This window comes from Gossypium hirsutum, chromosome A12 (assembly GCF_007990345.1).
Source record: "Gossypium hirsutum isolate 1008001.06 chromosome A12, Gossypium_hirsutum_v2.1, whole genome shotgun sequence".
NCBI classification, from domain to species: Eukaryota; Viridiplantae; Streptophyta; class Magnoliopsida; order Malvales; family Malvaceae; genus Gossypium; species Gossypium hirsutum.
Window position 1 is genome coordinate 100,168,656 of NC_053435.1, and position 22,868 is coordinate 100,191,523.

General features: G+C 34.7%; 1 protein-coding gene, 1 non-coding gene and 1 pseudogene across 2 annotated transcripts; 2 read left to right on the forward strand and 1 right to left on the reverse strand.

Moving 5' to 3' along the window:
• Positions 1-607: 607 nt before the first annotated feature.
• LOC107939086 (pyruvate dehydrogenase E1 component subunit alpha-3, chloroplastic-like) lies at positions 608-11,921 on the forward strand (annotated as a pseudogene).
• Positions 4,983-5,089, reverse strand: LOC121211554 (small nucleolar RNA R71). Its single transcript, XR_005906778.1, has one exon. It is a non-coding gene; the product is annotated as a small nucleolar RNA R71 (small nucleolar RNA).
• Positions 11,922-16,966: 5,045 nt separating the features above from the next.
• LOC107939091 (uncharacterized) lies at positions 16,967-20,617 on the forward strand. The gene is made up of 2 exons (XM_016872368.1): positions 16,967-17,207; positions 20,208-20,617. Exons 1-2 carry the CDS (start codon positions 16,967-16,969, stop codon positions 20,615-20,617), a joined length of 651 nt encoding a protein of 216 aa, XP_016727857.1.
• The last annotated feature ends 2,251 nt before the right edge of the window (positions 20,618-22,868 follow it).

Sequence of the window (22,868 nt, forward strand, 5' to 3'; positions counted from 1 at the left end):
TAATAATTGAAGTCTAATTAATAACACTATTAAATTATTCATTCAAGGATAAAAAAAAAACTAAAAATGAGATTATAAGAAAGTGAAAGTTAGATTTTTTTATATGACTTTCATATGCCTTTAAATTTGATTAAGTGAGCAATTTTTCTTATTTTAAAAATGTCAAAGAATTCAATTTATAATCTCTTTTATAAATTGAGCGAAATCTGGTACAAATCAATTTAAAATGAAAGGGATACAACAAAATTTAGTTCCTAAATATGACAATTTTTTCAACTTGGTTTATAAATCCTAACATTTTGTAATTTTTCTCAATAATTTTGATCATTCTAATGACAAGTAATTCTTAGATTATGTCATGACATCACCTAACTTTTTTTTATAGAAATATATAAATTTTAGGTGATGATACGACACAATATCAAAGTATCACCTCATCATATGAACCAAACTAGGAAATTTTATCAAGTTACGGATTAATGTGGACCAAAAACGAAGTTTAAGGACTAAATTGAAATTAGTTATTAAGTTTAGGAACTAAATGATTGATTTATCCCAAAACTAAATCCTGTGACCATTCCCATGCCCTTTTCCTTGTTTCCCCCACCCACCATATACCCCCTCCTCCATCGTTTCTTCCCTCTCTTTTACAATCACCTCCCACTTTGTCTTCCTTCTTCACCTCCAATTTTCTATCATTTTCTTTCCTCCCAAACACTTCTCCCCATTAGCAAAACAAGGGAAGAAATGGCTACAGCTTTCTCAGCTTCCAAGTTCGCCGCCCAACCATTCCCTCTCAACAGAATTTCCCCCATTTCTCAAAATAACCCTCTCACAATCCCCACTACCACCTCATCCTTCCTCGGATCCACCCGCAAACTCATTCACCTTAGTTCTTCTTCTAATTTGAATCTCTACTGTCGATATGGGACCGTCGTCACCATCTCTGATGTCGTCAAGAAAAAGAAATCCAAATCTACCCCCAATCTGGTAACAACTCCATTTTTACTTTCTTTATGTTAATCTGTTTCATACCAAATCTGGGTTTTTTTTTCTTATTTTATGTTTAAAGTTCCCTTTTTTTAATTTCTTTTTTTAGTTAATTACGAAAGAGGAAGGTTGGAATTATACGAAGATATGGTATTAGGAAGAGCGTTTGAAGATATGTGTGCTCAAATGTATTACAGAGGCAAAATGTTTGGTTTCGTTCATCTTTACAATGGCCAAGAAACTGTTTCATTTAGTTTCATTAAGCTCTTAATGCAGTAAGATTCCATCGTCAGTACTTACCGTGATCACGTGCACGCCTTAAGCAAAGGCGTCTGTGCACGTGCTGTCATGAGTGAGCTATTCAGTAAAACTACCAGCTGTTACCGTGGCCAAGGTGGATTGATGCATATGTTCTTGAGGGAGCACAATGTGCTCGGTGGGTTCGCTTTTATTGGTGAAGGGATTTCTATAGCCACCGGTGCTACTTTTACCTCTAAGTATAAGAAGAAGGTTTTAAAAAAAAAGCGGATTACGATTACGTCACTTTGGCATTTTTCAGGGATGGGACTTGTAACAATGGACAGTTCTTTGAGTGTTTGAATATGGCAGCGTTGTGGAAATTACCCATCGTGTTTGTTGTTGAGAACAATTTATGGGCTATTGAGATGTCTCATTTAAGGGCTACTTCTAATCCTTAACTTTATAATAAAGTACCGGCTTTTGGGATGCCCAGTATTCATGTGGATGGGATGAATGTATTGAAAGTGAGGGAAGTGGCTAAGGAAGCAATTGGCAGAGCTAGGATGTTAATGAATTGGTTAGTTGAAGTTGTTATACGAGCAGTTGATCTACAGTTAGTCTGTTTACAAGTTGTTATAGGAGCAGTTACTCGTAGGTCCTATAAATATTATAGTCACGATGTACAGTACAAGATAAGTAGTCTAAATACAGAAATAATTTCATCAAGTTTAGTTTAGCTTTCTTCCTATTCCTCCGGGGTATGTTCAGTGTGATTCAAATGGCAAACCCTTTGTGTGCCATCTAAAGAAAGTTTTATATGGTCTCCATCAAGCTTCTCTTACCTGGTTTGAAAAACTAAAGCGGTTTACCATTTCTGTTGGCTTCGTCATATCGAAATCTGATGCATCTTTGTTTGTTTGGATTAAGTCTGGTTCCACTCTTTATGTCATTGTGTATGTGGATGATATTATCATAACTGAAAGTCTTCCTACTCTATAGATTGGTTTGTTCAGTTGTTAAATGACGAGTTCTCACCTAAGGATATAGGCGACCTTCACTATTTTCTCGGGATAGAAGTTACTCGCTCTTCCTCAGGGTACCTTCATCTTTGTTAGAAAGAATATATACATGATCTTGCCAGAAGCTCGATGTCTCATGTGAAGAGTGTTCATACACCAATAGTTAGCTCGTCTACCATCTCTAAAGATGACGGTGATCATTTGAATGATCCGACTGAGTATAGGAGCCTTGCCGGTGCACTACAGTATGTGGTTCTTACTCAGCCCGATATTACTTATGTAGTAAACTAGATTTGTCAATTTATGCATAACCCTACCACTGTTCATATGGTTGCATTAAAACGAATTTTGTAGTACTGTGGCACACTTGATTATAGGGTTGTTTTTCGTCCGTCTGGTCGATTATCTCTAGTTGGGTATGCTGATGCTAACGGGGGGTTGAATTTTGATGATCGGAGGTCGACCTCAGGATATTGTGCCTATTTTGGTCACACTCCCGTGTCTTGGTGTTTCAAGAAACACCAAGTGGTTTTTTGGTCCACGGCTGAGGCTGAATATCGGGGCTTTGCTGCAGCCACCAGCGATGTTACTTGGTTAATCTCATTACTTAAAGAATTACAGATCCAGTCTGACGAAACTTGATAAACCGTAATTTATACATATTTTTATTTCATGCTTAGTACATTTATGGATGGTTTCTCCTTAGATTTGGTGAATTCGATGCTCCTAATCCTTTAATTTCATGTTTTATACTTAGGTGAGCATAGGAGAGTAAAAAGAGCGAGAAACAGGCCGAAAACGAAGAAAATGAACCCACGTGGGAAATCAACACAGCCTGGACTTCCTCACACAGGCGTGTCACACGGCCGTGTCCATTTGGTAGGATCGAAGCACGACTTACACAGGTAGACTACACGCTCGTGCCTATTCAACAGCCTTGACCACGGGCTGGAGTAATCGCATACGGGCGTGTCATATGGGCGTGTCTCTGCCGAGCCCAAGTATAGCTCTATTCAGAAAAGGCCACTTTGAGGGCTCTTAGGCATTCTAAAGCCTATTTAAACACCAGAGGAGGCACTTAGAACAGACACGCGGAGTAGGAGGCAAGTAATTACTCAAGAAGAGCCGATTGGTCTATCTCAGAAGCCGGATTCATCGTCAAGACTGAAGATCTCTCTTCAATTTCCATTCAGGGGTTTTGGATTTTCTTTATGTTTTGTATTCATTATTCTTCTGAGATATTTTCTTTTATAATTATGAACTAAACCCCCTATATACCTAAGGGGAAAGAAACCTAAGACAGATCTTGTTACTATTATCTGAATTGTATGATAAATATTTGACTTGTTCTTAATTATGTGTTCTTAATTCTTATTTTAATATTCCAGGATATTGATTCAAGTTAATGCTCTTATCCAGAGGAGGAAAAGACCCTGTCTAAGAGTAAATTTGTCGTAATTAAGCAGAGTTGATTGCATGCCTAGAGATAGGGTGATAAGATTTTACCGGATTAGGGTAAAACATAATAAGAGGATCCATAGATCGAGTTAATGCAATACTAGCGCGTTAATTAGAAAAAGATTTCAATTAAATCAACCTAGGGTTAGACGTTATTAGTCTCGAGAGAGATAATAATATAACTTAGGGATTTCTAGGGATCAAGTCAAATGAATAAATCGTCTGATTCAGAGTCAAATAACAAGTGAAGTCTAGGTGGATTTTTCCTTGGGTATTATCTTAATTAATCGTATTTTCCCAAAAGCTTTTCCCCAATTTCTCTTTGTGCACTCTTAGTTAATTTAATTAGTTTAGATAAACAAATCCCTTAATTTTTAGGCTAGATAATAAAAAAAAAGTAATTACTAGTACTCTTGGTTCCTTTGGGTTCGATAATCCGGTCTTGCTAAAGCTATACTACTGTTCGATAGGTACACTTGTCTTCATCGTGATAATAGTTAGTTTCAAGAACAATTAATTATAAATTTTTAAAACCTGTCGCGAATATCATGTATCAAGTTTTTGGCGCCGTTGTCGGGGAACTAGGATATTAGGAACACTCGATTTTTATTACTTTAGCCATTCTACTTTATTTGCAATTTAAATTTTTATTTTCTTTTCTAATTTTTCTTTTATTCGTTCCTGGAAGGTTTTTGTAGTGTATGACTAGCAGAAACCCGTCGGGACCATTACTGTTTGATAGTGAGATCAATCGCACAGTTTCGCAGAAACTGAAGAGAAATAAGGCGAAGCTTACGATACACAGAGGAAGAGCAAGAGGATGATACTTCAACCACAACTGAGGAGATGATTGAAAACCAAGAAAATCCGCTACCTCCTACGATTACTGCTAATCAGAATCCTGCTCCACATACTATGTATGATTATGCTAAACCTTCTTTAACAGGAACGGAATCGAGCATAGTTAGGCCTGCTGTTGCTGCAAATAATTTTGAACTGAAACCTAACACCATTCAAATGATCCAACAGTTTGTTCAGTTTGATGGTTTGCAGGACGAGGATCCCAACGCTCACTTGGCAAATTTCTTAGAGTTTTACGACACTTTTAAAATTAATGGCGTTTCTGATGATGCCATTCGCCTTCAGTTTTTTCCCTTTTCGTTGAGGAATAAGGCTAAACAATGGTTGAACTCGTTACCACGATGGTCAATCACTACTTGGGAACAAATGACCGAAAATTTTTTATTAAAATATTTTCCGTCGGCTAAAACAGCCAAATTACGTAATGATATCTCTTCTTTTGTGCAGATGGATTTAAAAACACTCTACGATACGTGGAAGCGATACAAGGATCTGTTGAGAAGGTGCCCTCACCATAGGTTACCACTCTGGCTACAGGTTCAAAAGTTTCACAATAGCTTGAATCCTTCGACTCGATAGATGATTGACGCAGTTGCTGGCGGAACTATCAATAATAAGACACCTGAGGATACTTATGAATTTATAGAAGAGATGTCACTGAATAATTATTAGTGGCAAGTCATGAGGACAGAGCAAACGAAAACAGCCAGCGTTTTTAACGTCGATTTGGTCACCATGCTCTCTAATCAGGTAGAAATTTTGAATAGAAAAATTGACAGTTTTCTTGGTTCTTCACAGGTTCACCCAGTAATACAATGCGAAGCAAGTGGAGGTGGATCAAGCAATTCAGAATACCCACCCTATGGCCATAACATTGAAAACGAGCAGTTAAATTACATGGGTACTAATCCTCGATCTCAAAATAATCCTTATAGTAATACTTACAATGCAGGTTGGAAAAACCACCCAAATTTCTCATGGGGAGGCCAAGGGAATCAGAGACCACCACCTCCAGGCTTCCAACAACCACCCTACCAACAAGAGAAAAAGTCGAACCTTGAGGAGATGCTAACAAAATTTATCTCGGTGTTAGAAACTCATTTTTAGAATACCGAGACAGCACTTAAGAATCAAAAAGCATCGATCCAAGGGCTCGAAACTCAGATAGGTCAGCTCACTAAATTGATATCTGAAAGACCACAAGGTAGCCTGCCGAGTAACACTGAATCTAACCCAAGGAAGCAACTCAATACAATTACCATTCAAGATGAGGAATGGTTAGTTACATCTGAACCAGAACAAAGGCAAGAAATTATGGTAAGTAAAGGTAAAGGTGAGGTGGACCACAATGACCAGAAATCGGAAAGTAAAGAGTACAAACCTCGTGTGCCATCTCCCAACGCGACAAAGAAAGACCGCACAGACGAACAATTCAGTAAATTCCTTAGATTATTAAAGAAGTTACATATTAACTTACTGTTTATTGAAGCTCTTTCATAGATGCCAAATGCAGTCAAATTCCTAAAAGAACTTTTAACAAATAAGCAGAAGTTGGATGAGGCGTCGCATGTGGAGCTAAATGCAGTTTGCTCAGCCATACTGCAAAATAAGCTGGCCAACAAATTAAAAGATCCAGGGAGTTTTACGATTCCCTATTTAATTGGTAGCCTAGACGTTAATAATGCTTTGGCTGATTTAGGGGCTAATATCAATGTTATGCCTTACAAAATGTTTAAGCAACTAGGTCTTAGGAAACCCAAACAAACTAGGATGAGTATTCAATTAGTCGATAAAACAATTAGATTTTCTAGGGGGATTATTGAAGATGTACTCGTTAAAATTGACAAACTTATATTCCCAGTTGATTTCGTTGTTCTAGACATAGAGGAGGATAGTAACGTTCCTTTAATTTTAGTGAGGCCCTTTTAAGCAACCGCTAAAACAATAATTGATGTTCGCACAGGTGAATTCACACTTCGTGTGGGAGATGAAACAATCACCTTTCAAGCTCGTAATACGAGTAACATATCAAAAATTGAAGGTGGTCGTATAAATCATTCTACTAAAACTGACCATGTGGTGCAACCTACTTTGTAGGAAATAAGTTCGAAGAACCTACATGAGTCATGTTCAAGCAACAACAAAGGACCTATCTATGAAGAATGAAAGCCACAAATCGAGGAACTAGATGAATGACGGACACATAAATCGAGGACACACGATAAACTAAAACCAAGCCATGACGAGCTCAATGTCGCACCAAATCAACTTAAGGTTGGAGACAAAGTACTACTAGATGCAGCAGACCCTCGCATTGCCACTTCTGAACCTAACGGAGCAATTCCTCTTATTGTACTCAGTATTTTCCCATATGGTACAGTCGAGGTAATTCATCCCAAATTCGGCACTTTTAAGGTAAATAGTACTCGTCTTAAACCTTATGTTGAAAAAATTGATAGCAGGGATGAGGAGTGTAAACTCCTCGCACCACCATGACCATGCACCAGAAAGGTAAGTCAAGCTTAGACTATAAATAAGTGCTTCTCAGGAGGAAACCCGAGCACTAACGATGATAACTTCTTTAAAAATTTTAGTTTTAACATTTAATCACTAACTGAGTCATTGAAACACAGGTTCTCTAATCCATACAGTAGGACACACGGGCGCGCCTTTCGTTGTGCTCACACCACGGGAGGAGATACAGCCGTACGATACGGCCGTGTAAAAATAGGGTAAAATTTTTCTTAAACACGAGTTGCGATAAGTCGTCACGACCGTGCAACGTGGCTGTAGGCGAGTCTATCAAAACAACACGGGCGTGTGACACGTCCATGTTGAGAAACCGTGGTTAAAACTGAGAATTTAACACGGGCGTGCGACACGATCGTGCCCACCCACCGTGGTCGAGCCTGTCAAAATAACACGGGTGTGCACCTGCATACACGGGCGTGGGAGAGGCGAACGAAGATTGACATGGCCGTGCAACATGGCCGTGTACACCAATCGCTCAATTTCAAAAACCACGAAATGCATGAGCTGAAATGAGGGCACACGGGCGTGCCCCACGGCCGTATGCCCCAATTTCTTTATAAACACCTATTATTTATTTTATTTTTATCTTTATATTTTGAAATTACTTTTTTATTTCCTTTTAATACTATTTTATCTTGAGATTTTATAATTTTTTTATTATTCGACTATTTCTTTACGAGTAATTATGCTTCTTTATATTTCCTAAAAAGTTCCTGATTCTATCACAGTTATAAAGAGCTCCAAAGTTCATCATCACTTAGGAACTAAAAACTTCACTGGAAAAGGTTCTCCATGACTGCCATGTCCTGCTCGACCACGACCATAGCTACTATCAGATATAATATTCTTTTGGTGCAGAACTTATGGACTAATGAACCTCTACCACCACCAGAGTATCCTCCTCCACTCTCATCATTGCTTTGGTCAATTATTCTCTATAACTCCAATTCAAGGATTTCATTCATCATTCAGGAAGTTTTACTTTTCTCCCTATCTTATGATTATATATCTACATTTTTCAGTATATCTATCTTTGTACATTAAGGGCAATGTGCATCTTAAGTGTGGGGGGTCTTTTATATCATCATTAGAAATTCTTGAATTTTGTCTTATGCTCACGTGAATCACTCATATCACTATTAGAATGAATTTTAATTAATTTATGATTTTTATTGACATGTCTTGAATTAAAACATAGGCATTTATGCATTGATTGTTTAAACTTTAAGACATTAGGGAATCAAGCATGATAAGTTGATTTTTGAAGAATTAAAAAAAAACTTTTAGATTGCTTCCCTAAGTTTAGGTATTATCTTGAGTTGAAATTCACAAGTTTAAACATCAAAAAGCCATAATTTTTGTGAGATCTTGAGCCTTTAGAGCATATTTTATTTCTTTCATGCTCACTTTTATTATGAGTGCGTCAGTATTGATTTGTTATTCTAGAACTTGCTTGATTATGCATATCAAGACCACACCATTTGATTTGATATGTCAAGATGATAAAGGAACTTGGGTTTAACCCACTCACTCCACAAAAGCCTACCTTCATAATTAACCCTTAGTGAACCCCTTTGAGCCTAACAAACCATCAATTGATTTACCCTTAATATTAATTCATAACCCATTATTGTTGAAATCCCCTAATTTGATCCCTATTTTTTGTCGAGATTTGATTTGAACCAATTGCTTAGCTATGTTTTATTATTCGTTGCAACAATTAAGTTCTATGTTATTTGACTTGTTCTTAAAAAAAACAATACTTACATACATATTAGTAGTAATTCGTCATTTTTGAGCTTGAATGTTAATTCCATATTCTGAGAAGAAGCTCACTTGTATTCAACTGATAATTAGTTATTTTTCTAGTTAGGTGATTTCTTCAATTCAATCTTGATTCTAACCTTTTCTTTCAGCTTGTGACCACACCCCCTAACTAAAGCCATGTTACAACCCTCTAAAGACCTTTTTGATTGATGTATCATCTCAATATATAGTGGTGGAGATTTGATTTTCATACAAGCCTATGGTAATGACTTTTCATTGACTAATGAGTGCTTTATTTGATGTTCTTAAACACCTCAAGTGATTTGAGTGAATCTTTAGTGAGGATGTTAAACTCTGTAATATTTTGATCAAAGGTGATTACTTAGATGGGGGGGAGAGTACACCTATGTTTTCATGATAAAATGCTCAACTTGGAATGTTTGAAATTGTGATGTACTTTTAGTTGAATTTTCAATGTATGATTACTTATGGATTATTTTGAGATATTATTGATAGGGATTATAAATTGAGAAGAATTTATTTTGATTGCGAGTTGAGGATTTTGCTTGAGGACAAGCAAACACTTAAGTGTGGGGGAATTTGATAAACCGTAGTTTATACATATTTTTATCCCATGCTTAGCATATTTATAGATAGTTTCTCCTTAGATTTGGTGAATTCGATGCCCCTAATCCTTTAATTTCATGTTTTATACTTAGGTAAGCATAGAAGAGTAAAAAGAGTGAGAAACGGGCCGAAAATGGAGAAAATAGACCCACGTGGGAAATCAACACGGCCTGGACTTCCTCACACGGGCGTGTCACACAGCTGTATCTATTTGGCAGGATCGAAGCACGACTTACACTGGTAGACTACACACGCGTGCCTATTCAACAGCCTTGACCACGAGCTGGAGTAATTGCACACGGGCGTGTCCCTACCGAGCCCAAGTATAGCCCTATTCGAAAAATGCCACTTTTGAGGGCTCTTAGGCATTCTAAAGCCTATTTAAACACCGGATGAGGCACTTAAAACTGACACGCGGAGTAGAAAGCAAGGAATTACTCAAGGGAAGCTGATTGGTCCATCTCAGAAGCCGAATTCATCGTCAAGACTGAAGATCTCTCTTCAATTTCCATTCAAGGGTTTTGGGTTTTTTTTATGTTTCGTATTCATTATTCTTCTGAGATGTTTTCTTTTATAATTATGAACTAAACCCCCTAAATACTTAAGGGGAATGAAACCTAAGACAGATCTTGTTACTATTATCTGAATTGTATGATAAATATTTGACTTGTTCTTAATTATGTATTTTTAATTCTTGTTTTAATATTCTAGGATATTGATTCAAGTTTATGCTCTTATCCAGAGGAGGAAAAGACCCTGTCTAAGAGTAAATTTGTCGTAATTAAGCGGAGTTGATTGTACGCTTAGAGATAGGGTGATAAGGTTTTGCCGGATTAGGGTGAAACCTAATAAGGGGATCCATAGATCGAGTTAATGCAACACTAGGGCGTTAATTAGAAAGAGATTTCAATTATATCAACCTAGGGTTAGACATTATTAGTCTCGAGAGAGATAATAATATAACTTAGGGATTTTTATAGATCAAGTCAAATGAATAAATCGTCTGATTCAGAGTCAAATACCAAGAAAAGTCTAGGTGGATTTTTCCTTGGGTATTGTCTTAATCAATCGAATTTTCCCAAAAGCTTTTCCCCAATTTCTCTCTGTGCACTCTTAGTTTAGTTAATTAGTTTAGATAAATAAATCCCTTAATTTTTAGGCTAGATAATAAAAAAAAAGTAATTACTAGTACTCTTGGTTCCTTTGGGTTCGACAATCCAGTCTTGCTAAAGCTATACTACTGTTCGATATGTACACTTGCCTTTATCGTGATAATAGTTAGTTTCAAGAATGATTAATTATAAATTTTTAAAACCTGTCGCGAATATCATGTATCAATACTCCTAATATTTTATGTGACAGTTCTAGTGTAGTTGCAGTCACAGCCAATCCTATTTTACACTCTAAGTTCAAACATGTCGAGTTGGATCTATTTTTTGTTCATGAGAAGGTTGTTGATGGCTCTGTTGTTGTTGGTGAGGTTCCTGCGTGTAATCAAGTTGCTGATATTCTTACCAAGCCACTTTTGATGTCGTACTTTGCCAGTTTCAAAACTTTCTTCGAGTCTTTTCTATTGAGAAGATGGATGAATGTTAAGGAATTGGTTAGTTGAAGTTGTTATACGAGCAGTTGATACAGCTAGATTGTTTAAAAGTTGTTATAGGAGCAGTTGCTCATAGGTCCTATAAATATTATAGTCACAATGTGTAGTACAAGATAAGTAGTCTAAATACAGAAATAATTTCATCAGATTTAGCTTAGCTTCCTTCCTATTCAATCTTAATTGCAATTCTCATTCAATCTCAAATTTTCCTGAGTTTCATCATAGGAGAGGAAAAGGTCCAACATTGGTGGAATGTGAGACATATAGGTTTAAAGGACATTCATTGGCTGACCTTGATGAGCTTTGTGACCTTGGTAAACCTTTTATTATCTTTGATTATTTGATATTGCTAGGGCTATGGTTACATTGATAAAACAAGAACGACTTGCATCCATGTGTGTTGTGTTAGTCCTAAAATATTGTCTTAGAGTTGAACTGATTAACTCTGTATGTTCCATAGAAATATGTTTGTTATATTATGCTTGAAAATGAAAGTGTGGGGATTGAAAGATAAAATGATTCAATTTTTTTGTTCTTGTTTGGCAACTGAGAAAGCTTACTACGCTGTCAGAGATCCTATCACAGCACTGAAAAAATACCTCATTGAGAACCGTCTGGCCAGTGAAATAGACTTGAAGGCTATAGATAAAAATATAGATGATGTGGTAGAGGAAGCCATTAAGTTTGCAGACGAAAGCCCTGATCCTCCTCGAAGCCAGCTGCTCGAAAATGTATTTGCAGATCTAAAAGGTTTTGAAATCGAACCTGATGATCGATATAGATGTGAAGAACCAAAGTTCACTAAAGGCACTGCACAGGTCTAAGCTTTCGAAGTAGGAGAGTGATGAAAACTCTTTATGTCAACTTATTTTGTAATATCCTGATTTTGGGCCTAGTCGGAATAGTGGTTTCGAGACCACAAATCTGATATAGAAAGAATTTTTTTATAATTATTTTGAGGTCTATGATATGATTGCATGATTGTGTGAAAATTTCGTGAAGAAATTCTATGTATAAAGTGCTTAATTTGAAATTAGGGACTAAATTGAATAAATTGCAAAACTTGTGTTCTAGAAGCATTTTGCATAAAATTGAATTAGATTATTAATTAGAGGTCCTTACAGAGCAATTTGACCAATTTGTAAGTCTATGGACAAAAATTGGACATGGATGGAATTTTTGAAAAGTTTAGTAGTAAGAGCATTTTGGTCATTTGGATATTAAATGAAATTATGTAGTATAGGAAGTTGTAGATAAAACAGAATAAAAACGAGGTATCGAGACCTTGAATTCATAAACCGAGCCATAAATATTTTTAGAAATATTTATGGAGTGTAAATAAGTTAGTATTAAAGTTTCGTCAAGAAATTTTAAGGTTTCGGTAATTAATTAGGTGAAAAGGACTAAATTGAACTAAGTGTAAAATTTGTGAGATGTGATTAAATAGCTTAAGTATTTAAAAAGATGGATTTAAAGAGCAATTAGACCCAAAGGTTAATGGCTGGACGGTTTGGGTATGAAATAAGCAAGAAAACAATGTGAACAAGGGGCAAAATTGAAAATAGCATAAAAGTTAGTAATTAAATAATGATGTAATTGAAAAATCTAGACATTTCTTCATCTTTCTCAACCAGAAACGCCGTAGTAGGTCTCCTATGCTGGTTTTTCATATTTTTGCACCATGTAAGTTCAATTTTTACTTTTTCTTAGTAATTTTTATGTTTTTGTGACTTTTACAATTAGGTCCAATCATCTAATTCACTAGTTTTTTATTTGGTGGGTGAAATTGGAAGTTTCCTTGGCTGAGTAAGGGCAGTATATGATGAATTATTATGAAATTTAAGTTCTAATTTCATATTAAGGTTGTTTTATTAAGTCATTTTGAGAGAAAATGGTATTTAGGACCTAATTGTGAAAAAGTTGTGAATTAGATGTTGGTGTTAAAATTCAGAATATAAAAGGTTGTGAATTAGTTTATAATGATAAAATAAAAGTGTTAATTGAGAAAAAAATTAGTTCAGTTGATGGGTGAATTGAGCAGGGACTAAATTGTAAAAACTGTAAATTTTGGGATAAAAGTGAAATTTCAAAATTTGAACAGCATAAATTGTGAAGTGAAATAGAAATCAAATAAATGCTAATGAGTAGAAATAATTTATATTGTAGATCAAGAGAAATGAGATTCAAGTCGTGATCGAGGGAAAAATAAAGTTTACGAGGAATAGGCTCGATTGCTAATATTTTATATCGAGGTAAGTTCATATGATTTTCATAATGCAATGTGTAATTTAATGTTTTGAAATGAAAATTTCATGAATGATATAGTATATTATTGCATATAAAATGTCATTAAACTGTGATAATTATAAAATGATATTTGAATAAAAGTACAAATTAAATGGAACAACGAACTTGAGTACTTTCATTCAGTGGCTAAGACGAATTGACGGAAAAGACCATGGTTGGACCATGGCAGCATGTGAAATGTGATTTCTGTATAAGACCATAGCTGGGCTATGGCTTCGGAGAAATGTGATATGTGCTTCCGTATAAGACCATATCCGGGATATGGCATCGGTGTGATATGTGCTACTGTATAAGACCATATCTGGGATATGGCATCAGTGTGATATGTGATCCGTGTAAGACCATTGCTGGGCTATGGCCTCGGTATGTGATATGTGACTATGTGCAAGACCATAGTTTTACTATGGCATTGTGATAATGAGGTACTCAATTCCGTAATCGTTCCCTAATTTGATTATGAACGAAAATGTAAAATGGCCCGAAAAGATTAAGAATTGGTGAATACTATGAAAATGACACGATTTGGAATAAGTTCTTGATACTTGATGACATTGAGATTATGGATCTATGCTTATGAAGCATAATTATGTGTTCTTACCATGATGGATGAAATGATATTGTATGGATTTAGTGAATAATAGTGGTGAATGAATAAATATGGCCTTGGCAGTTTTGGGTTACTGCAGTAGTGTATCTTTTGAAATTCACCATAAATTGTGAAAATTGAGTTAAGGGCTGAATAAAATATGAGATTAAAGCCTGATGAGTCTAGTTTCATATAGAGGAAACGGCGCATGCAATTGGATTTTATGTTATAAGATATTTAAATTGTTGTGAGATAGAGTTTGAATGACTTCGAGATCCCCTGTTCTGATTTTAGAAAATCATTAGAAATTGTACAAAAATAATTATGAGTTTTAATTTATATATTTAAAATCCTTATCGAGTCTATTTTCAAGAGGGATAGACGGGAACATCATCCAAGTCCCGAATTATGAGATAAATAATTTTTAGTGAAGAGAGGTCAGAACTGTTGGACAGCGAAACAGGGGAAACTTTAATGAGTAGACTGTACTAAATGGATAAACCAAAAAATTCTGGAAATTTTATGGGAGAAAGGTATATGAATCTAGTTTCAAAGAAAATTTACAGAACTTAATTTTAAGTTTCGTAGCTCCAAAAATAAATCATTTAGTAAATGTATCTCGATAAAATAGTTTAAGGTGAGTATGTATAATTGTACAATTGTGGTGTTTTATCTTAAAAGCATATTGGTAATTGCTTATTAATTTCATATGGACTTACTAAGCATTTATGCTTACTCCCTCCTTTTCATTCCTTGTAGTTTTGACAACCCAACTCGAAAATCGGGAACGGTCGAGGCCCACTCACACTATCCGTATACCATCTTGGCATAATGGCTTGTATATTTTGAGTATGGCATGTATAGCATTATAATCATTTTGTATATATGGTCTTATGATATGGATATTGAGTGGTATGGAAATGCTTGGTAATGATTAGCCATTGGAATGGCTAATCAAGATCATATTTGGTGTTATGTATGCTAAATTGCTAGCTAATCCATGGAAACCATGAAATAGGCAAAATTTACCATAAAATAGATTCAGACAGCAGCAATGATGTGAGTTTGAAAAATAATTAAAAATAGTAGAGATACAATTAGATGATGAATAAAATATGGAATTGAAGAATTATTAGTCTATTTTCATATGGATGGAACAAAACAGGTATATGAGTTATATTTTATGAGAAGTTTAAACTTTTGTGAAACAGGGCCAGAGCGATTTCTGGATCCCCTATTCTGACTTTGGAAATTCACCATAAGTTGTACAAAGATAATTAGAAGTTATGCTTTATATGTACAGATTCCTTATTGAGTCTAGTTTTATTAGAAACAAACGGCATAGTCATTGAAACTCTGTACAGGGAGATATCTGATTCGTAATACACAGAGGTCAGAGTAGTCAAACCCTAAAATAGGGGAGACTTTAACTAATAAACTGTACTAATTGGCCCGACCAAAACTTCTAGAAAAAAATTAGTAGATAAATATATGAGTCTAGTTTAAGGAAAAATTTACGGAATTTTATTTCGAGTTTCGGAACTCGAGATATGAATTTTTAAGCAACTATGACGCAGTTGGACAGCTTATCCGAATTTGTTTAAGTGCTCAAATAAGTTTAGTAATGCCTCGTGCTCGACTCCGGCGACGGTCTCGGGTAAGGGAGCGTTACATATTTATTATTATTTGTTCACTTGGTTTTAGTGTTTATTGTGTACCAAGTATTGTGTTATTTAGGTTGCCTATCCATATGAAATTTTGGGTTCATAACATAATTTCCATTTGTTTTTGGATAAATTGATTTAAATGGCAAATCACAAAGCTTGGTAGGCTCTATTTCCTGCCATGCTCATAGTTTGATGGTCTTCATATTTTTCTTTTATGATATTGAAGTTCCTTTTATGAACTGATATTTTGTACATGAGTGAATCCCTGGCATTTGCAAAATAGGTAACGATAGTTGCAACAAAATTTTCAAAGAAACTTTTTGCGACAGTTATTGAAACTGGACCAGTTTAGTACTCCTATCTAAGGTAAGGCGGTGAACCGGGATAAAAACTGGTTGAACTGGTTGAATCAAGTTTTTTACTTTTAAAATTTTTATAATTTTTTAAATAATTTATTTAAATAAAAGCGGATCGGTAATCTGATCAGTCGAACCAATAGCCAGACAAAAATTGATAACCTAATTGGTTCAACCACTAGTTCGTTTTTAAAAAACCATTATTGAAACTAATAGTGATATTGGTTTGGTTTGGTTGGATTTTTTAGATTTTTAAACCGTCCATAATTCGATTTGGTTTTTAGTTTTTTCATATACTTTTTTTGTTTTGAATATTTGGAATTATTTAACAAAAACGGGCTTTGTTTTATGACTTTTATATATTATTTGATAAAAATTCTAAGTCTTTTTTATAAATATTTTTAAAAATCAATAATTATTCAACAATTTTTAAATTTTTTTCACTATTTTAAATAAAAAAATCGGAGAATCTCCTCTCTTGTAATTAGCTTTTTTTCTTTTTCAAATATTCTTTGTTTTTTGGCAAGATAAATTCGAGGTTTTCTTTAATATCGCCCAATGATTTTAGGGCTACAAATTTTTCATTTTTTTTCCATTTCTTGATTCGATCCTGATCTTATTTGAGCTAGGGTTTCCTTTTTCTGTTTGTTGTTATTGGTGGTGAATCAACAGATGTCTCGGTGTTTTTCAAATCCTCCACCGGGGTATGTAAAGAACAGAATCCACAATTAGGATCGATTAAGATTAAGAGAGAAGAAGAGAAGGCCAGGAAGGAAAGGAAGAAAGAAAAAAAGAAGAAGAAAGAGAAAAAAAAAGAGAAGAAAGAAAGAGATAAGTCTCGGGACAGTGGTGAAGCTAAAAGTAAAAAGCATGGTCATAAGAAAAGGCATATAGACTAGAGGAGAAAAGAAGATAAAAAAGGAGGAGACTGTCAAAAGAAAAGAGAGAACGAAATGGAATGTTTTAAGAAGAGTACGCTTATTGAAGAACATGGTCAGACGGTTGGACCACAGAACTCATCCGATAGCACCCTTAACAGCAATAAAAGACAGAAGCTGAGCTCGACTCCCGACAGTGGGAAAAATCCTGGAAGCATTATCCAGCCCCGATTGTCTTCCCAAAGTCATAAAGATCCTGAAAAACTACCCAGCAAAGAACAGCCTTGCTCTACCTCAGGAAACACTGATAAGGCCTGTAACAGCTTAATTTTCAGTGGTGTCGGAACAGCGATTCGAGATCACTAAATCCGACAAATGAGTTGGAAATATTATTAATTTAGTGAGTATAAATTAAATGTGAAGTTAGGAAAAATTTTGAAATAGTGAATAGTGTACTAAAAATAAATATTAAAATAATTAGAATCAAAAACGAGGTATCGAGACCTCGAGAATTTTAAATCGAGCCATAAATATTTTTATAAATATTTATGGAGTGCTAATATGTTACTATTAAAGTTTCGTCAAGAAATTTTAAAGTTCTGATAGTTAATTGAACAAAAAGGACTAAATTGTATCAAATGTAAAATTGTGGGAAATGATTAAATAGCTTAATTGATAAAAGAAAGAGGGTTTAAAAGGAAAATAGACCCAAAGTCTATTTTGGCTGGACGAAAAGGGCATGAAATCAGCAAGAAAATAAGGAGAATTTAGGGAAAATTGGAAAATTGTAAAATTTACTTAATAAAGCTAGGACTAAAGTGGAATTATCTAGATTTCTCTTTATTTTTCTGCATTCTCATCAGAAAAAAGCCATGGAAGAGTTCTATTAATCTGGTTCTTCATATTTTTACTTCAATTAAGTTCAATTATTGATTATTTCTTGAAATTTTTGTGTTTTGTGACTTTTACAACTAGGTCCTATTGTTGAATTCATTAGTTTTTGATTCTATGAAAGAAATTGAAAGTTTCTATACATATGTTCTGGAAGTATATGATGATTTGGCATGGAATTAGAGCTTTAAATTGTTTATATGTTGATTTTATTGTAAGAATTGAATAGAAAGTGAATGTTTGGGACCTAATTGTAAAAGAGTTTGAAGTTAGAGTTTTATGTGGAAATTCTGAAATTCAATAGTTATGAAATAACTTATAATGTTTAGGAAAAGTATTAATTGAGAAAATTATCTTAATTGAGGGGTTAATTGAGCAAGGACTGAATTGTATGAATTGTAAAATTTGGGGCAAAATGGAAATCAACATTTTGCACTAAAACTGTTTTGGACAGCAGCAGTAGTCTAATTTTGAAAAATTACCAAAAATTGTAGAAATGGAATTAGAGGATGAATAAAATATGAAATTAAAGATTATTGAGTTTAGTTTCTTATAGAAGAAATAATGTAAGCAATATAATTGTAAATCATGAGATATGATAAATTTTGTGAGACAAAGTCAGAATGATTTCGGGTTCCCTTGTTCTGACTTTGTAAAATCATCAAAAATTTGATAAAAACAATTAGGGGCTTAAATTTATATGTTTAGAATTCTGAATGAGTCTATTTTCAAAAGAAACAAACGGGAACATCATTCGAATCCTGTACGAGGAGATAATTAATTTTTAGTGAAGAAGGGTCGGAACTGTCAGACAGCAGAACAGGGGAGACTTCAATGAATAACTGTATTAATTGGCCCAACCAAAAATTATGAAAAGTTTATGGTAAGAATATATGTAAATCTAGTTTTTGGGAAAGTTTATGGATCTTAATTTTGAGTTCTGCAACTCAAGATAAAAATAATTTAGTGACTATGACACAGATGGACAGCTTGAATATTCACATAAGTAGATAGTGAAAATTATAGATAATGTTACCTACAAGTGTGTTGTTTATACTAAGGATGTGGATGGAGAGGATGAGGAGGAAAAATATACAAAAATATATGAATGACTCGTGTATAAATTGATCACATGCTCGATTATAATCGATAAGTGTTGAATTAGAAACAATATAATGTTTTATTTGGAATATTTATTATGAAATTATGATTATCGCTATAATACAAAAATCGAACTTGTGAGTTTATATAACTAAATTTAGTGACTATTTGTTAATATTATTAAATTTCAATATTATTTTATGAATGGTGATTAATATTTATGTATGTTAATTGTTCAAAATAAGTAAATTATGTACAAAAGTTATGAAATTAAACTGAGAATTTCGGAGGAACGGAATGCAGGAAATGAGTATAATCTTTCAGTGAAAAAGATGAATTGACTGTAAATTACCCAAGTAAACTGAAATTCAGCATTTGTTGCGAATTCTCGTGTTTGCTTTCCGTTTAGATCTTACGAGCTTCCGTTAACTCATATGAGTTTCAGTTAACTCTTTTGGGGTTTCAGTTCAGCTCTGATGAGCTTCAGTTAGCCTTCGGGCTTCCGTTTAGCACTTATGTGCTTCAGTTAGCCTTCGGGCTTCTGTTTAGCACTTATGTGCTTCAGTTGGCCTCCGGGCTTCCGTTTAGCACTTATGTGCTTCAGTTAGCCTCCGGGCTTCCGTTTAGCACTTATGTGCTTCAGCTACATTTCGGGCTTCAGATCATGATGTGCTCAAATCCGTAAGTTGTTCCTTGAATGGACAAGTTGGTAAGTCGTAAATGTAACATGTAAAAAAAGAAATGTAAGAAATGTTATCATTATTATTATTGAGCTCAATTATGTGATTTTATCATTCAAAGATTGTGTTTGACAAGATATGTTAGTAAATTATGAGTATGTGAATCAAAGTGACAGAATTTAAACACCTAATGAGGTTGAGCTAATTCACACGAATTTGTCATTTGAAATTGTGATTGACAGGAAGAAACAGTGAATTAAGAAACAGTGAATTACATGCTTATCAATGGTTACACATAATTATCTGAAAAACAAGAAAAATAATGGTTATTGATATATGGCAATGTAAGACATTGATATATGAATGTGGAATATGTTTGATAAATGTGTTCATTCTTAACTATGGAATTATGTACCTTATATGTGTTATTTGCATAAAGATGATATTTCAAATACTTTGGTGAGTAAAGCTTAAATATGAAATAATATGAAATCGAGACAAGTTGTTATGAAAATATATTTAAATTATCTGTAAGTGTTTTGTACTCCTTGGTAATGCCTCGTACTCTGTTCCAACGACGGATACGGGTAGGGGATGTTACAAGGCCTTTGTTCAACGGGTGCATGAGCATGCTCCTAGACTAGGCAAAGAATCGGAAGAACAACCTTATTCAACTTTTGATATTAAATGCCCGGAGCTAACTTTCAAGCCCCGCAAAGAAAAAGCTTGCTCCTCTTCTCGCACATTAGAAACTCTTGCTTATAATGCCAAGGTGCCAACGCCGTCAAACTTGTGTACCACTTGCCCTCCGAAATTAGCTTTACAATTCAAAAACCTTGTAGAGGATTGGGTTATGCCTACACTGCAAAGCGAGTTAACCAGTTCTGGTGATGATGACTGGCTGTTTCAGAAGAAGCAAAACCTCAACATTAAGGTTAAAACCCACAAAGATGGAAATCTTAACTCGAACCAAATGAGCTCGGCAACTTGGCCACGTGCTTGCTTCTTGCCCGAGGCTGATATATATGCATTAGCATTCACGGTACCGTTCTGAACTATATTTTGCACTGGAGAAAAAGGCATGCAAAGTGTGATAAACTAGAAAAAAAATAGTGGTTAATTTTAGTTCATGGTGCTGAAAGTGTGAAGGGTTTGTTGCCAGCATTTTAGCTCCTTAATTTCGTTTTAATGTTGGGAATTAGGACCTTCAATTTGAAGAGAGGATAAATTTTGTGCGGCTACCCCTTAGAAGAAAAAAATGGCTACTGAGGGATTTTTCTTTTTAAACCATTATTGGTGAAAAAGAAAAATAGGTTACTATTGATATATTACAAAATTCAATTCTTTCTAGTAATATGGGTATCTCTATTTGTTCAAAAAAAATATTTTTTATATTATAAAAAATTAAAACTAATTATATATTAAATAAAAAATAGAATTCAATTAGGTTTCGGGTAATCGTGATTTTTAAACTTGCATTCTCGAAACTATCCAAACACTTCATTTTAGGTCGATTTTCAAGTTTTCAATTTTTCTTACTCAGCATTAATTAAAATTGCATTAACATACCAAGATCAATTTAAAGGCATACAGAAGCGACGATATTTTTATTTTAAAAAGTTAAACATTTTAATTTAATGATATTATTTTGATGGCGTTATTATCGATTTGATGGGGTTGAAACACTGCATTAATTGTGTCATAAACAATTAGGGCATTTCAAAATCCCTAATCGACGGTCGACATAATTTTTTGAGGTTGTTGGCAGCGCTTGGGAATGCCAAATCATCATAGCGGCTAACGATTTAGGGATGGGTCCGTAATTAACACCAATCGTCACCCTTCCCAATAAATATCATTTTGTCCCTTATATGTTGGATCTAGTGCATTAAGTATAGTATATATATATTTTTTGTATATTTATATTTTTTAAACAAAAATAAATTAATAAAATATTCATTAATTACATTAATACTCTTTGTAACACCCCTTACATCCAATACCGGGACAGAATACGAGGCATTACCAGACTTGAACATACACTACTATGTGAAACCGGGCCATAAAATTTCGTTCAAATTTAAAATTTATTCAAGAACATGCATATTGTCTCTTATATGGGCCTACGAGGCCCAAAACATACATCGGGGGTAGTTCGAGACTAAACCATGAACTTTAGAAAAATTTTCATAAAATAGGGTTACACGCCCGTGTGGACACAAGGACACGCCCATGTGCCCTAGACACGTCCGTGCCCTCAGGCCGTGTAACTCTCTGTTTATGACGTCAGCAACAATTAAGGGTAACACGGCCAAGTCACACGCCCGTGTGCTAGGCCATATGGCGAACTCAATTTTCTCATTTAAGGTACAAACCTCACACGACTTGGGCACACGTCCATGTCCTAAGGCTGTGTCTTCCACACTACTGAGACACACGGCCATGTCTCTGCCCATATGTTTACTACCATGCATACTGACTTGTAAAATTAGGGTGCAGGGGGCACAAAGCCAGACTACACGCCCATCGGGCTGACCATGTGTCACACACGGTCCAAACACACGCCCGTGTGTCTACCCGTGTGGACAAATTGTGAGGCTAATTTCCAAGCCCTCTTGTCACCCACAACAACACAAACACACTCACATGCCAATGGTGATAAATTAGGCAATGGTTGGGCTACTTAGACTCCAAAACTTTACGTCATGCATGACATTCACATATCAAAGTATACATGTTTAAAACTCCCTACTAGACAAGTTCAGTCATTTCATTTCGTTACCTTTGTTCATATTATGACCATGCTAATTGGTATCATTTATCTATTAAGCATAGATTACACTTTTTATCATTCATTGTTAGAAACCAATTTAGCACACACCACACGAATAATAACACATCCCATGCATGTATCAGTATTTAGGGATTTCAACCCAATAATCAAAATGAGCCATGTTTCATGTCCATGTACAAAATGGAATAATATACCAAAAAGGAGCCATCACTTTGGCTAACAAATATGACACATATAAAAAAATGCTAAGTCCCCTATACATGCCACACTTAAATGTAGTAAACTAATTATACCCCAAAAGATCTGTTGATAGTGTGACTCAAACTCCAACATCCACGATCCCCGAGTTTGCTTGGCGATGCTATAAGAAAAATGAAAAGAGAGAGGGGTAAGCATATAGCTTAGTAAGTCATGTGCAAATAATAAACAACATAAGTCATGAAATTTATGGATTAAACATGCTATTAATTACTAGCACATTATCATATTACACATATTGAACACATTGAGA